Source organism: Telopea speciosissima, chromosome 11 (assembly GCF_018873765.1).
Source record: "Telopea speciosissima isolate NSW1024214 ecotype Mountain lineage chromosome 11, Tspe_v1, whole genome shotgun sequence".
Classification (NCBI taxonomy): domain Eukaryota; kingdom Viridiplantae; phylum Streptophyta; class Magnoliopsida; order Proteales; family Proteaceae; genus Telopea; species Telopea speciosissima.
Window position 1 is genome coordinate 47,994,144 of NC_057926.1, and position 17,665 is coordinate 48,011,808.

Consider the following 17,665-nt stretch of genomic DNA (forward strand, 5'->3'; position numbering starts at 1 on the left):
TAATTAAGGTGGGTTGATAATGTTGGGTTATTTAAACCCAAAACCATGCTCCAATTTGGGGATTTATCCAAATTCATTCTAGGTTGCCTAAGTTGGGCTGAATTGAGTTTCAAACTCAATAGATTGAAGGAGGAGAGAGGATTTTAAACTAAATCAGAATTATGGGTTGGGTTCCTACCTGAATTTGAAGTGTAGATGGTGATAACAGCCTCTCTTCTCAGCTCCAAGCTCAACCTCCAAGTCTTAGCTCCAATCTCCAAGTCTAAGCCCTTCTCCTTCCTCTTCTTCTTTCTCTTTTTCCTTCTTTTTCTCTAGCTGAATCGATTTCTGTTTTCAGCATTGGAAAGAAATGAAGACTAAAGCTAAGTGTTGTATTTATACTAAAAGTCCTAACTAAGGCTTGTTTGCCTTGTTGGGCTGAAATCAGTTTGGAAATGTGTTTCTTAAAATTGATTATACTTAGAATTAATTAGTTAATTAACTATATCTGAGCCATACGAGTGATGTCATGCGACATAAGAGGGAACCCGGCTAGGGTAAACTATGGGAAATTGGATTCTGCACTGGGGACGTGGGTCCCACAAGTGGTAATTACTATTCTGCCCCTAATATATAAATTAAACAATTATTCAATATAAACACATAAGAGAATAGGTTATTACCTACAGCCCAGCCTAGGAAATGGAGAGCTTCTGCATGTGTGTATCCAAGCATGTTTGACACATGTAGCTCAGATGCAGGCAGCCGGCATAATCTTCCGACTCAAGAATGGCCAGTTGTGTTGGCTCCCCGGAATCCTCCACCGATGCAACCCACAGCATCGAGGCAACCATGGACACTGAACCAGAACCTGAAATCACACAAGTCCAAAGTTCAAATTTATAGTAGATTTCACAGGGATGCAGACTAGGGGAGGGGGCCGGAAAATGTCAGTGAAATAGGCAACAACTTCAGACTTGATGGCATCAACACTGTGGAGAGGAGCCATCTCTAGCAATGAGCATGGGGGATGGAGTTAACTTTGGATCTGGTCTTCATAGATCTGTGGAAATATGCATTATTAGAGTCCCCAAGCTCCAACCATTTGATTCCAGACTTATGCCTTAAAAAACTCTCTTCTTGGGCCATCAAAGAGTTGAGGTCTTGGGTAGTTTGTTTTTCTTCTTCAGCATGTAGATATCCAACTGCAGTCTAGGCTGGATGGCTGCCAATTTGTCTGTACAGAATACAGATAGAGACCCAAGAGGTGATGTTCCCTAAGGAGGTGGAGTTCCAACTTTTGAGGGCACATTTGACTTTTCTGAGCTTCTTGGCAAAGGCAATAAGGGGGGAAGTCGGGAAGAGATGGCATGAACAGGCTTCTCTCAGGCAGCTTTGATAATGGGAAGGAAGTCTTGATGGTGGGACCATATATCAAAGTATTTGAAGAGTTTGGGGCATAAGGAAATGTAGGGCTGGAAAAGGAGGGAGATGGGGCTATGGTCAGAAATGCCAAGGAGATCAAGGAGGCATGGGCGGAGGGGAAGGAGGCCAACCAAACTTCATTTACCAGAACTCTGTCTAGCTTGCAAGCCACCAAAATTTAAAGTTTGGATCTAAGATTTTGAGGTGGATGAACTGGGAGGAGGCCATCAAAACCTGAAGTTTGGAGGGGTTCCAAAGGAGCCAAATACGGCCGTTGGGACAATGGGACTAGTTTGAAAGGAAGGACTTGGAGGGGGCGATGGAGGAAGCAATGTAAGGGGGCATTTCATTTGAGGACTCTTGTTTCAAGGAGGCAGCAAAAATTAATATGGTTGGATTGAAGGTAGCACAAATATCAGCATGTGCTTAGCAGAGTTGAGACTCTAGACATTCCAAATGGCCCAAGAATTCATTGAGTAGGAGGGGGGTGCGGCAAGAGCTTTGCAGAGCTGAGAGGGAGGCGGTTAAGGTGGGAGGAGGATGGGTAGCTCTTGTGTCGCCGGCGGTATTCCTTGAGGGTGGGGGGAGTGACAAACCATTATGGCATAGGATGGAGCCATCTTTGCATGAGAGGGGTACATGGAGATGGCTTATAGAGACGACAAGCGGCACTGGCATGTTGATTTGAGTGAGGGTAAGAGAGAAGACCTGATGGGTTGCCTGTCGAGTCGGGAGGACCCCCAATAGGACCTGAGAGATTGGATCCAGTGGGAGGGATGGGATGGGCTGTTTGAGCTGTTGGAAAATACACTCTCTCGCTGCAGGTGCTTTCGGAGCTTTCCTGGGCTCCGAAGGAAGTGCCATAGTAAGCACTACTCTCTCATTATCCAGTATAATGGTTTTGATGATAACAAACACATGAATGTACTAATGTTCTGTGAAAGATCAAATTAAAGTAACCAAGACTCAGAAGCTATTGATGTTCAAAAAAGGACTTCAAGACACCAACCACAGTCATACAAAGAAAGAATGAAGCTTGAAGATTGAAGAACATCACTTGAGAAGACTCAAGCTTTCTTAAGCCAATACAAGTATAAAGATGTTCGTGTGCACTTAGAACACAATTGCATAATGTATTGCATGTAAAAATGCATCTCATTTATTCATATGCATTTAGAGACCTTAGGAGGTATTAAAATACCCCTCATAGATCCCAACATAAGTTGGGGAATGGTTTCAGATAAGCCTCTCAGAGTTAGGCAATCAAAATTGTCTAATGATCGATCCATTGGTCGACCAGATTACATAGGCATTTTGGACCGGTGCAAACAGAATGTTTTCCGGTTCGCCAGGTTGGTGTGGTCGCCCAAAGCCCACCTGTCGATCCATTGGTCGACCAGACATCGACCGGCTGGCCAAGACATGCTCCAATGACTCTATTTTCCCCAACGGTTACATTCAGCAGTCGACCGGTAGATAAAAAGTATAGCCGTTTTATATCCATTAGAGCTAAAAGTCACATGTCTTCTAAAGCATTTATTGAGGCCTATAAATACCAAACATGTCAGACCTTTTCACTATCCACTACAGTCCAAAAGAGAACTTTATTGAGAGTGAAAAAGTCAATTTCAAGGCCTACATCACATTTGAGTTAAGGAGTAATTGTGAAAGCCAATCAAGGCTGATTCAAGCATTCAAGACCTCATTCTCCTTGAAGTCTACATCATCAAGAGGAGCTTTAGAAGAAGGTCTTACATAGTGCATTCATTCCATATCATTATTCACACATGCAAGGAGTACCTGGCACACTCCTTGCCTAGGTAAATCTAATATTTTCTATTGTATTTTTTATTGGTTGCTTTTGAGTTGGTTGAACTCGAGATGGGCTAGGTTTTTTCATTAGCCTATACCGAACTTAGGTAGTGCAAAAGATTCTCTTATCCTAAAAAGAGATAGGATTCTCTTATCCTGGTAAAAATATTTGTAAAGGTGTTTTCCCCCACCTATTGTATTGAAAGGGAAAACTAGTGGAATTCTCTCAAGTTTGAGAGGAGTGGATGTAGACTCTTGGAGTCAAACCACTATAAAATCTTGTGTCTTTCTCTATTGTGCACATTTAATATTTATTTTGTTTCATATTTATCAATTTAAGCACAATCAAAATATTTTTAAAAAGGAACGTATTACACTAGTGATAACCTATTCACCCCCCTTCTAGGTTATCTCACATGGGCCAGGTGAATGGAATCAATGGATGGATGGGTAGGGAAATGGGGTTGCTGGGGTGGGGCCGATGGGTCGGGGCTAGGATGATCGAGGGCCCATTAGAGGGGGTGCCCATGGTGCAAAGGTTTTGACGGTGAGGGGATGGGACAAAAGGGGAGGGGAGTTATCTGAGAGGATGGAGGCATTTGTGGGAGAGAAGGATCCTCGTTGGGGGAGAGAAGCAGATAGCAGGCGGAGAGGCAGATGAGGGATGGGAGGTGATTGGAGGGGGCGGAGGGGTAGCAGGGGGCATGGGCGGTTGATGGGATGGTTCGACCAATCAGAGGGCGGTAGGTTGCTGACCAAAGGGGTTGACAATGTCTCAGAGGGGAGAACAGTGCAATTGTCTCCATTGTCACAGAGGTCTGTTAGTAGTTGCTCGGTAGAGTAGCGGTTTGATGGGATGACTGGTATTGTGACCTCGGAATGAACTAATGTAACGTCCCAACCCAAACAGGGTACAAGACATCGCACTCACGAGCGTCGACCCTTAAGGTCACATACATTCACATAAACAAACTAACAAAGTCCCAGATTACACATAAACACAACGGAAGCATTGTAATACAGAGCATTTACAAACACTGGTGGCTACAAGTCTTACAGCCCTGTACATAACAAAAAGATTGATTTACATAACTACTAAGTCATACACCTGATTACACAAACTGTTCCATTATACTGTTCACAAAACTATAATACACATAGTCTTCAAAATAGATCCCAAAGATTCTAAATCCTAGATCAGGGCTCTCCACTCTCGGCTCCTGGAGTTGTGAATACCTCTTCTATGTCTTCATCTGTACAGTATCAACTCATAGGGTGAGCTTACGCCCAGTGAGGTACGTATGAATTTATACACAAGCATTCATAAGTGCAATAAATAGAGCAGAGACATAAATGATAAATCAGAGAATTTCAATCCTTAATTAACTAGGTCGGGGTTTTTGGCTGTTTAGTGAACTACCATAGTGTACCAACTGTTGAGGGTGATAGTCGACTGCATATATTCCCAGGCTGTAGCCCAGCATTATAGATACGCTCTACTCCCATGTGTCCAAGCACCGTAGCCCTGGGGGAGGACCCCTCATCTATATAAACATCATAAAAGACGCGCTCTACTCCCATGTGTCCAGGCACCGTACCCCTGGGGGAGGACCCCTCGTCTATTATCTTTCTCTTTCTTTCTGTTTTCATACTTTACTCTCACATGACATGATAAATAAAATCATTTTATTACATCATTCATCACATAACTCATATCAGATTTAATTCCATGTTAGTCATTAGCAATGTATCATTTCATATGAACACTACATAGCACACAACATTCAACATTCATGTATTACTGAGTCAAGCATTTAAATTCCATGAAACTTAATGACACTAATCACATCATACATCATTTATTCATTTCTTTCACATAGCATGCATGCACTTCAATGTAATACAGAGTCATGATTTCCCTCACCTTGATCCTAAGATAAGAGTGTGATTTGACCAAATGGCACTTGTCCCTCAAATATTACAGCACCTATACAGTCACCAAAAACCTATAAAAGTAGAGTATAATAGGTACATTAATAAGCTATCAAAATGATACAAAGTCTGTCCTAAAAGTCCTAAACAGGAACCCCAAAATCCACTTCATAATCTACATTTTCTCTCTAGGTACTGAGTGTTTAGCTCAGTTCCACCCTTGCCTGACTCCTCTGTTTTCAGCAGGGTAAAAACCTGATTCTGCCATTCCTCTAATGGCCTATTAAACTCTTTAATAAAGGTACAAATCACCTCTATACACTCTCTAATTCATGTACTAACGGCTTCATAAAACAGATCTAAAATGATCTAACTTGTGTTTGAATAACTCACCTTAGTCCTCTGAAATTCTGGAATTCCTCTGCAATTCTTTACATACAGCAGCTCCAACACTTAATCACAATCCCAATTTGAAAATTTAATCCTTCACAAACTTGTTGTAACCCAGGTCAAACCCCTAAATGTTCTTCCATTATCCAAGAGGTAAGAATCTAACGAACCCTGAGGTCTCCATTGTTTGTTTAGGGATAGTTTGACTTATGTTGAAACGAGGTCGACTTCCACTGATTTAGTTTTTGATTGCATAAAAAAGGCATTTAGCCTTGTTCAATTTTATTCGTAGGTTTATAGAATCTTTTTTGCTGGTACTGGTTTGGTTTTGATTGCATGAAAGCAGAATTTCCCATGTTCAATTTTATTACTAGGTTTATCTTTCACGGATATAATGATATCTTTCTTCTCTGCTCTCTTTGTTTCTATTTATCATGTTTGCACCTCTTGGTATTGTTCCTTTCGCCCATCCTTGTTTTTTTTTGCAAGCTTGTTATTTATTCGTTTGTTTTCCTTTTTGAAAACAGGATAATAAGTGCATAGTTCTTAATGTGCCCTTGACAACAACACTAGTGGTTTTTAGAACAGTTACTGATTTCATTTATTTCATACACATGCTTATTCAGGTAAGCTATTTTCTCTTAATAGTTTCTTAATCTGCCTTAAATTGATGCAATATCTTTATTATCTGAACATCAAAAAAATATCTTTATTATCCTTTGCAATGCCTTCTTCTCAAACGTTAAGTGAATTGTGAATGGAAATGCAAAAGGGGGTTAGTTTATACCTTTTCATAAAAAGAGACTGATGTATAAAGGCTAGTTAACAAGGACACTGATAGAATATGCTATTACCCTTTTCCCTTCACAACAAAACCATGTGGCCAATAAGGAAACATCTTTGAGAGTCGTTATGTGTCATCCTCTTACATCATTAGTGTATAGATGGCTAGATATAATGATTTCAGATATGGCATTATGGCTGGGTAAGGATTGTTGTGGAATTGGTGGCAGAAATTGCTGTTTTTGAGTGCAAAATGGCACCATTCTCTAATACAAATCTCGTGAAAATTGGGAGAATCATCCTTGTTTGGCGTTGAATCCTTTGCAGATTCCCTACTACATTTTATTGTTTTGAGTATAATTTTTTTTTGATAATTGTAGTAATATAATTTTAGTTTTGTAATTTGTACTGTATTGATGAATCTGCATATGTATCCTCTTATGTGTGAATAATACAACAACTCAGCCTTATCCCAAGAAAATTGGGGTATGCTAAATGGATCCTATTTCTCTAATAAGCTCTATTCAGAGCCATACTTGTTTTTTTTGGGTGAATAAAAATTTCATTACCAAAAGAGAGAAGAAAGGAGAAATACAAAGGGCCCCACAACAGGAGGGCCAAATCAGCCAGCCTAAGCAATTGCCGGAGCAACCAAGGAAATATTGGAGAGACCCCAGGACTGAACAATGGTCCTGTTCCTAGGGGAGTCTATACAAGAAGAGGGGGGAAGAAGAGATAACTTTGCTTTAATTTCAAAGGAGATGGAGTCCCAAATCTTCTGGTAAGTCCGAGAGTTGGAAGTCCATTTTCTCAAATTTCGCTCCATCCAGATATGGTTGAGGGTAGCACAAAAGGCCAACTTCCCGACCGCGTCACAAGTGGTGGACCCAGCAAAAGTCATCAATCCAAATCCATTCTCTGGAGAAGGGAAGGATGCGTCTGTTGGCAGGCCAGCATTTGTGAAGGACTCCCTTCCAAATTGCAATAGCAGTTGGGCATTCAAAGAAGAGGTGGTTCAGGTCTTCATCGTTGTTCCAGCAGAGGCAGCAGGCACGAGAGACTAAGATCTGGCGGCTGCGAAGAAAAGCTTGAGTAGGGAGACAGTTGTTGAAGACTCTCCAGGCTGTGAAGCAGTGCCTAGGAATGTGGTGCCTGAACCAAAGAAGTCTGTGCCAAGAAACTAAAGGGCCTTTCAGACGAATAAGATCCCAGGCAGCCTTTGAAGAGAAGGAGCAAGAGCTGTTAGAGGACCAAGTAACACAATCTCCTCTAGAAGCAGCCCTTCGAGTAACCGAGTGTAGCTCATTCCAGAAAGGGGTGAGGATGGGGCCAGATGTTGGAGGAGCCCACTCATTGTGATGAAGAATATCGGCCACCAAAGAAAGTCTATGAAGGCCTGAGGAGTAAATGGATCTTGGAGTAACCCGGTGAAGGAGAATTCCCATAGGATGCCAGTTGTCAAGCCAGAGGTAAGTAGATTGACCATCACCAATGCTGGAGCGAATGACTTGAAGGACCAAGGGCCGGCTGGCAAGGATTTTCCTCCAAACCCAAGAAGCATCAGGAAGAGCGGGAGCAGTCCAGATGGAATTGTGGCGCAGGGGCCCCGAGTAGATCCAATCCACCCAAATGCTCTTTTTTTTTAAGGCTATCTTCCATAGAAGCTTGATGATGCCAGCTGAGTTCACTTCTTTAATATGCCGAATACCCAACCCCCCTTCCTTCTTGGGAAGGCACACAGTAGCCCAGCTCAAGGGATGAAGGAACCTTGTGGCGTCAGAGCCCTTCCGAAGGAAGGAAGCCATAAGAGCTTCCATAGCCTTGATAGTAGACTAGGGAAGACCATAGACACCCGACCAGTAGATATAAGAGGCTTCCAAAACAGATCTGATGAGGACCAACCTGCCAGCATAAGAAAGAAGCTTGCTTTTCTAGAGCTGAAGTCTCTTTCGGATCATATCCAGCAAAGGAGTACAATGGTGAGCAGAGAGCCTAGCAGGGAATCAAAGGAATTCCCAAGTATTTGACAGGCAGCTGACCCTCAAGGAACCCAGAGATGGCGAGGAAGCCGGCTTTGTCTATTTCAGGAACTCTAGCAAAGAAGATGAGAGTCTTGGAGGGGTTGATGCGAAGCCCTGATAACTCTTTGAATTGATGGAGGCAAAGCAAGATAGACTCTAAGGAGGCAATCGATGCCTTGGAGAAAATCATCAAGTCATCAGCAATTGCCAAGTGAGTGAGCTTTAGGCCTTTACACTTTGGCAAAGGAATGATGAGCTGCTGGTCAGTGCAAGTCTGAATTTACCTGGAAAGGATTTCCATGGCAATAGTAAACAAGTAAGGGGAGAGAGGGCAGCCTTGTCGAATCCCCATAGAAGCTCCAAAGAACCCTGCCGGACTGCCATTGACCAAAACTGAGAACTTTGGGGAAGAGATGCAAGAGCTGATCCAGTGAACAAAGGGTAAAGGAAACCCCATTTGAGTCATCACTTGAGCAATGTAATCCCATCTAAGAGAATCAAAAACTTTGTGGATGTCAATCTTCAGGAGCAACGACGGAGAGTGATTCTTTCTATCAAAGCCTCTGACAATATCATTACACAGAAGGATGTTATCAGAGATGTTCCTGCCAGGGATGAAGGCTGTTTGGTTGTCACTCACCAATAGGTCCACCACACTCTTGAGTCTTCTAGCAAGAATTTTTGCAATAAATTTGTATAGAAGGTTGCAAAGGGCAATGGGCCTAAAGTCATTCATGGCGACAGCACCTTCCTTTTTGGGTATGAGACAAAGGAAGGTGTGATTGATCCCATTAACTTGGTTGGGATTAAGGAAGAAGCTCTCAATGGCAGCAATAAGGTCGGCTTTGATGATGTCCCAAGCAGCTAGAAAGAACCCCATACTAAAGCCATCCGGGCCAGGAGCTCCATTAACCTTGAGGGAGTGGATAGCTTTCACAATTTCTTCTTCTTTGGGGATAGCACTTAAGGATTCCAAAAATTCTGGAGCAACGAACTTGTTGAGCAAATGGTTAGGTATAGGGATCTGATCCTGTTGAGGCCCAGAGAAAATACCTTTAAAGTGTTGCACTGCTAGATCTTTAATATCCTTGACAGTGTTAACAAGAGAGCCATCCTGTCTAGAGAGCTGGACAATAGAGTTAGCATTAACTCTGGCTTTGACAGACCGGTGGAAATAAGCTGAGTTAGAGTCACCCAAATCCAGCCACTTGATTCTAGATTTTTGCTTGAGAAAGCTTTCTTCCCTCGCTAGCAAGGTGGAGAGCTGGATAGAGACCTCTTTTTCTTCAACAGCAAGGGATTCATTGAGCAAATCAGACTGCAGCCTTGATTGAATGGAAGCAAGTCTGTCCTTACACTCTTTAACTTGAACAGTAATGTTGCCAAAGATGTTTAGGTTCCAGTCCTTTAGGGCAGCCTTGACATTCTTGAGCCTCTTAGAGAAGGCTATAAGAGGGGTAGAGAAGGCATGGACAGGCTTTTGCCAAGCTTCAAGGACAACCGGGTGAAAGGTTGGATGAGAAGACCACATGTCAAAATATTTGAAGGGTTTGGGGCCAAAGGAAGAAAAGGGCTGGATAGCAATCGAGATGGGAGAGTGATCAGAGATGCTTGGGTTTTCAAAAGAAGCATGGGAAGAAGGGAAGGAGTTAAGCCACTCTTCATTGACCAGAAATCGATCAAGCTTGCAAGCAATTCTACTGTTTCCAGACCTTTTATTGCTCCAGGTAAGGGGAAATCCACTCCATCTGAGATCATTAACAGCTATGTCTTCAATGCAATCATTAAAAACATTCATAGCATCCAGGTCAATATGGTCACCCCCTTGCTTTTCATTACAGTAGCGGATGATGTTGAAGTCTCCTCCAAGACCCCAAGGCTGGGATCCAATTTGGCTAGCAAGGGACCTGAGATCAGCCCACAAAGAAGTCCTAAGAGCAGGACAGTTTTCAGCATAAATAACTGAGAAGAGGAAGGAAAAATGGCCTAAGGAGTCGGAGAATTTGGTATGAAGGTATTGAGAGGAGGAAGCAGAGAGAGAAATAGTAATTTTATTGGGATCCCACAGAAGCCAAATATGGCCATTGGTGTGGTGGATGTAGTTGGAAAGCAGAGACCAACCAGGAGCAACTGAGGCAAGGATTTTGGAAGAGTTGGGCTCCTTAACATGGGTTTCCAGGAGGCAACAAAAACTCGAACGAGAAGATCTAATGCGGGAACGAACAGCAGCCTGCTTCGCGAGAGAGTTGAGCCCACGAGTGTTTCAGATAGTGCCGTGAATCATTAGGATAGAGGTTGCAGGGGCAGCGAAGGCTCAAGGAGCCTGGTCAGCACAGCACGAGACCTAGTTTCACTATGGTGCCGCCGGCGATAAGAGCTACCATAGGGTGCGATGGGAGGGGGAGGAGGGGGGAGGTGGGCAAGAGATGAAACAGGGGAGCTGGAAGTAGCGGGTGAAGAAGATGATGGGTTCATCGGACATGGGCCAGGTCCCAAAAGAGAGATTACACCCGCCCGAGAGGAAGAAGAACTTAAGTTAGGACAACCCGACCCATTGGAGGAGTTGGGCAAAGGGGCAGATGGGTCTGGGTTAAAAGAACCCGGTTCAAAAGGATTAGCAGACAGCGGAGAGCCCAAAAGGCCACAAGGAGGAGGAAGGTCAACTAGAAGGGGCCCCACATGAGCCAGGTCAGCAAGAGTTGGGGTCGCGGGGTTCGAAAAAGCAGGAGAAAAAAGAGAGAGGGTTGCTTCGGAATTAGGCAGGGGCGAACCACAATCACCAGAGATCATAGGAGTAGCAGAGCAGCTCAGAGGAGCAGTCGAGGACTTAGAAGCCAGAGCAACACCGTTTTCTAAGCCAAAGCCAAGAATAGAAGGCTCGACAGTAGGATCTCCTGCCATACGAGATCTGCTGCGAGGAAGTATCTCAAACTGGGGTTTCTCGGGGCACGAAAGGGGCTTTGCAACTTCAGTCGACGCCAGGAGACTGAAACGATTCTGACCATCAGCCCAGGGCTTCTGCAACGATTGAGACAACTCGTTGGTGCTTTCCGATGGCTTCTTCTTCTTCCGCCGCTGATTCCGGTGCGGGAACCTGGATCTGGAACGACCGCGGGAGCTAGAGGGAGCAACCTTGGAGTGGAGGTTTATCGTCTTGACTCCACCATTAGCCGATATCGCAGCTCTATCCAAGGGAACTATACCAGCGCTAGCAGGTCCATCGCCAACCATTAGCCATACTTGTTACTGGTCCTAAGTTATGCATGTCCTTCTAACCACTTCTTCTAGAGTCATTTTTGACCTACACCGGGCTCTTTTAGCTCCTTCAGTCTGAATCAAATCCCCCTTCCGTACTTGCACACTCAAAGCCCTGCGTTGAAGTGTTGAACATGTCCATGCCACTTCAAACGACTTTCTCGCAACTTGTCATGTATCGGGCTTCTCCTAGATTAGCTCTGATTTGTTAATTCCTTATTTTATCTTTTCTAGTTTTACTACTCATCCATCTCAACATCCTCATTTCAGCTACACTAAGTTTGTTTGTATTTTGTTTCTTCACTACCCAACATTCAGCTCCATATAGTTAGAAACTATGTATGGATCGATTCTCGTAAGGAACAAGGTGTTAGAGGTTATGTAATAAGGGTACTTTAGGAACTAGTTTGTTGTCTAGTTGCCTTATATTGTAATTTTCCTTTTTCACCTTTTACCTCCCTAGGGAGGTGTATGTAATTCCTTTCATATTATTAGTGAAGTAATATAGGTGTGGTGGAGACAATACTCCAACACACAATATTCCACCGAATTCTCTTCTTCTCTATTTTCTTGTCTTCTTCTTTCTTCTTCCTTGCTCACCTCCATCATTTAAATTCCAACTTGATATCAGAGCTACGGTTTGAGAGTCATGTTACTTTTCTTTCTTCCCCTCTTTCCTCTCTTTGGAATCCTAGGGCATAAAGGATTCCAAGGAAGAGGTTAATATGTGAATCGGTTGAAGAAGTATGAGATAGGTCTTGGATAAAACCTTCAAGGAGACCTCAAGTGATCATATGAGGTATCTTGAAGCTCACCTCAACACCCACAACCCTTGGAGCAGCTAGGGTTACCGCCAGCTTCTTGGAGCAGCTGCTCCCTTTTTCTCCCTCGATTGTTGTTGAGGCTGTGATATGGTTCATTAGGATCGCCCAAGGGTTCCCTACCTATACTTCTTATTTATCAATATAGTTAGGCAGTGACACAGATATGGACAGGTTTATGTACAATTACATATACACCCACTAATATGAAACAACACTACAAAATACCCCAACCTGCGGTGCACTTATTAACATTAGTAAAAAGACAGTTATGTTCCTTGCATGATCTATTTTGTGTATGGAATTGTTATGTTCTTGTTGAGATAGTTTGATACAGTATCAGTTTAATTTTATTTTCTACAGACTTCATGGTCTTCACCAAAATTTAGTTTACAATTTTATATTTCTAAATTGAAATGCAGTCTTAACAATATATGCTCTGATGAAATTAGGTATTTCAGCAACTTGTTCTTGTTCTTTACCTGTAGTTATTGTTGTTGTGGAGTGCAAGCCTCATCCGATATATGCCATTTGTCTTTCACAGTTTAGGTTGGCTTATGTTGCTCCGGAGTCAAGAGTGGTGGGTGCTGGAGATTTTGTTGTCCATCCAAAGAAAATTGCTCTCCATTACCTTCGTGGTTATTTTTTAATCGATCTATTCGTAGTATTACCACTACCTCAGGTGAAGTTTTTCTTTCGCACTGCAGTGCTCCCCCCTCCCTCTCTCTCTCTCTCTCTCTCTCTCTTAAGAAAGGTAATTAAATTTTGTTGATAGGAATAAAAAAAGTAAGCAACCTGCTCACTCAGGTACTGTACAAAGCCTAATGGCCAGCAGCAGTCCTCTACAAAAGAGACAAAGCAAACCACCCACCTTTACATGACCAGACAAAAGAGAACCACCCCTAACACTAATGATTTACAAAATGCATCTTTTTCATGGCAGTGCTATTTTGACATGAAACATTTTTTCTAACATCAAACTGCTGTATTCACTAATCCTGATTTGCGGCCAAAGAAAAAAGAACTCTCACAGAGTTTTTCTGCGCAACATGTGCAAATTTCTCTTGCTAGTGAAAGCCTTATATCTATGTTCTACCTTTTAACAGCCACCTATGACCTATTATTATACCTAGGGGAGCAACTAGGCAGGCTGGCCTGGCTTTTTGAAACCCATGTATATATATATATAGCATAGTTATCAAAGTGCGTAGCATAGTTGTCAAGGCGACTGGGACACCCAAGGCGTTGGATGGCTCCTCGGTGACAAGGCTCCCACTAGGTGTCGCCTGGGCACCCTAGACGTGCAGTATATGACTAAGCAACATAGAAGCCATATTTCAATGCAATATGATATAATTATGCTTGTAATGGCCTAATATGAGAAAACCAACATATAATAAACAAAGTATAGGATATAATATAAAGCATATTAACCAAAAAAACTAAGCAATAAATATAAATCAACTTAAAAAATCATGAAGTGTCAACAACGCATGCTATTGCCTTAGACCCAAGAAAGGGCCTGGACACCTAGGTGGTGCCTAGGTGACATGTTGGCAACTATGGCGCCTAGGTGACTCAAGGTGTTGGAGGGGCTCCCAGGCACCCTAGGTGTACAATGACAAACGGAGCGCCTCAGTGCACGAGGCTCCCACTATTGCAGGGTCTGGGAGGGGCAAATTTATGCTGCCTTACCCCAGCTTCGCAGATAGGCTGTTTTCCTAGGTGTACAATGACAATTTTGCATAGTTATGCTTATATACAGCATAGAAGCCATATCAATGCAATAGGATATATTATGCTAGTAATGGCCTAATATGAGAAAACCAATATATACTAAACAAAACATTGGATATAGTAGAAGCCTATGTATAAAAAAAAAAACAAAGCAATAAATGTAAATCAGCGTAAACTCGTGAATTGTTAAAAAACTGATATAATGTAAGGCATGGTGATTGCTTTATTGCATTAATAAAAGGGTGCTGTCATCTTGGATCCAAGAAGGCATCCAGGTGACAACTTGACAACTATATATATATAGATAAGGCCAGTCCAGTCTCTGATGGAGGCTTTAGACAGGCCCAATCCGGCCTGGCCAGAGCTCAGACCTGAAAATCTCAACCCTAGCCTAGCCCGCAGGCTGAAATGTCTGCCAACCTTGCACCCCTAATTATACCTTTCTACTGATTACAACAACAACTCAGCCTTATCCCAACTAAATGGGGTCAGCTTCATGGATCCTTGCCCTCCAATCAGCATTTGAGGTCATACTTGAAACAAGGCCTAGGCTATGCATGTTTTTCCTCACCACTTCTCCTAAGGTCATTTTAGGTCTCCCCCTGGCTCTTTTAGTTCCTTCAATCTGAATCAAATCACTCCTCTATACTGGAGCATCCAAAGGCCTTCGGTGAAAATGGCCATGCCACCTCAAACGACTTTCTCGTAGCTTATCATGTATCGGATCTACTCCCAAACCAGCTCTAATATGGTCATTCCTTACTTTATCCTTCCTAGTTTTGCCACTCATCCATCTCAACATCCTCATCTCCGCTACACTGAGTTTATATATATGATGCTTCTTAACTGCCTAACATACCACACCATACATCATAGCCGGTCGCATAACTGTCCTATAAAAATTTCCTTTAAGTTTTAAAGGAATATGCTGATCACACAACACTCCAGACGCACCTCACCACTTCATCCATCCTATACCTTTCTATTGATTGGTCCAATTAATATTTCACACTGTTGACTGCAAACCCATTTGCTTCATATTGGCTTCTTTCCATTCAGTAGATCAACTAACTCCCATGTTGCATTCTTCTCCAAAGCCCTCATTGAATTTGTACAAACATATCAACTAACTCCCATGTTGCATTCTTACCAAAGGAGAGTAATGATCCATGTGGCTGGCCCCATTTAGTTGGGATAAGGTTATGTTGTTGAATATAATGTAAAAAAGGTAGAACAAAGTATAACGAGACAAGTGCATTCAATTGATTATATATAAACGATGAGGTTTCTTACATGTGTCCCAACTTTTATCAGGTATCATATTGGTACCGTATCGTATCGGTACCTTAATGATACGGTACATATCAGTTAGTATCGACGGATTCGGAAGGACAATTATTAATTAAAACCTTGCATATATTTAGCAGGTTCTCTATCCCAGTCGACCTGATTTCCAGCCACATGCAAGTACTGGTTGTCAAGTTATTTAACTCCTTTATATTCTGTCCTTTTTCTTTTATTCTTCAGATCACTGTGATTCTGTTCTGTGGGTTGTTGTCCATAAATCTGCCCTACAGGTTATTTGACTTCATCAAACTCACGAGGCTAAGGAAACATTGGATAATCTGTAATTTCTGTAGTTCAAATGAAAACTTTTATGGGAGGTAGGTAAATCATTCTAGATGGCGTCATGTCATGGCACCATCAATAACTGCCATATGACAGTTTGGTTTGGGTCCAAATTTGGTGGACATGATTTCCATATCATTGTCTATGCATGATCAAAATTTCAGGTCAATTTGACGAACTCTATTGGAAGTTTTGAAATCAAGGGGGAAGTGCCCATATAGTTGAGGTAGACCAGCAAATTTTACAGGTGGCACTCAAGGTGGTCCCAAATCTATCTAACAGTCAGTGCGCGAAATCATCATTCATGTGGCTGAAAAGTGGGTGGTATGACACCAAGCCTTCTGGATTGTGGGATCATTAGGGTGAGGGTTATATTATGCTAACTTTGATTAACCTTTATATGAATATTGGAAATTTATGGATGGCATCATCGTTCTGAGTTGAATTTAGGTCTTGTAAAGCCTTTTAGGTGGGTGAAACAAATGGTGTTCCATATACAAGACAAGGTTTTGGGGCCTCGAATTGTTTTGTAGTTTCTGCAGCTCCAAACCCCTGATGTTGCATTTTGTAATCATGAAGTTTATTAACTTTGAATCACGTTGGAGAATTACTGAAGCATTTGAATACTGGTGTGAAGAATATAATTGAATAGTGTACTTTGTTTTGAGCCAGTTTTATGGTAGAGAATTGTTATCAGCTCTTTATCTTCAGTCTAAACTGCTATCTTCCTTCATTCTTGCCTTTTCCTTATTTTTGTTTGTTGCTACTACAGGTTTGTGGCTTTGTTCAAGTTATGGACTTTTCTGCTTATCTATTTCTCATGAATCTTTGCTGTTCTATTTATTCTTCTTGTCTAGATCATGATATTGGTGGTCTTACCCATATATGTTGGATCATCAGCTGCAAATTATGCAAAGAATCTTTTGCGGGCAACCCTTCTTCTTCAGTACATACCCAAACTTTACAGGTTCCTGCCTTTGCTTGGTGGTCAGTCTTCAACAGGCTTCATATTTGAATCAGCATGGGGCAACTTTGTTATTAATCTTCTCATGTTTGTTTTGGCTGGGCATGTTGTTGGCTCATGCTGGTACCTCTTGGGTTTGCAGGTGCGTGGAGGTTCTTTTAGCATCAGTAGTTTATTGCTGAATTATCTTTTATTATATAAATATATATAGGGAAATCTTGTTCTAACCAAGCTTGCTTACAAGATTGTAACCTTAATTTTTTGCCTCTTCTCTTATTCCCAAATTTTTTTTAGTCAATGGTAAAAAAGGGTTTTCAAAATAAGTTGAAAGAGACTTATCATTATGCCATTTTCAAAAGTTGTCATTGTCCATGTGAAAGGACAGGATTACCCATGCATTAATTAATTTTTGAGAATAAGACAACAATAACAAACTTAGCCTTATCCCAACTTACTGGGGTCGGCTACATGGATCCAACCAAAACAAAGTAGGTAAAACTAATGTCTAAACAAAATAGAGGAATGAAGAGATGGGAAAAGAGGGATGCGAAATGAGATGAGAAATGAAAAAAGAAAAATGACCAATGAAAGATGGAAAATAAAAGAAAAATGAAAGGTGAAAGATGAAAGAAAGAGGAAAGAGGAAAGAGGCATAGCCCAGCAAGTCAGAAAAATCTTAGCTAAATGGGGTCTGCTACATTGATCCTTACCCTCCAATAGGTTCTATTCGAGGTCATACTTGGTAGAAGATCTAGACTATGCACGTCCTTCCTAAAAAATTCTCCTATGGTCATTTTAGGAGCTAAGTTTCGGGCTATGACCACAACATATGTGAACTTCTTTGGCTCCAGGGTCTTCTTCAAGATTTATGTGTCCCTGTTGAACTGCCTATGCGCCTATATTGTGACAGAAAATTA

General features: G+C 42.0%; 1 protein-coding gene across 1 annotated transcript in view; it reads left to right on the forward strand.

The window, feature by feature from the left end:
- The window catches only part of LOC122646424 (probable cyclic nucleotide-gated ion channel 20, chloroplastic), a 79,017-nt gene that overhangs the window by 25,247 nt on the left and 36,105 nt on the right, over window positions 1–17,665 (forward strand). Inside the window, exons 4-6 of the mRNA XM_043839977.1 lie at window positions 6,066–6,164; window positions 12,963–13,100; window positions 16,642–16,890. Of these exons, the coding sequence (XP_043695912.1) occupies window positions 6,066–6,164; window positions 12,963–13,100; window positions 16,642–16,890 (486 nt within the window). The remainder of the gene's footprint in view (window positions 1–6,065; window positions 6,165–12,962; window positions 13,101–16,641; window positions 16,891–17,665) is intronic.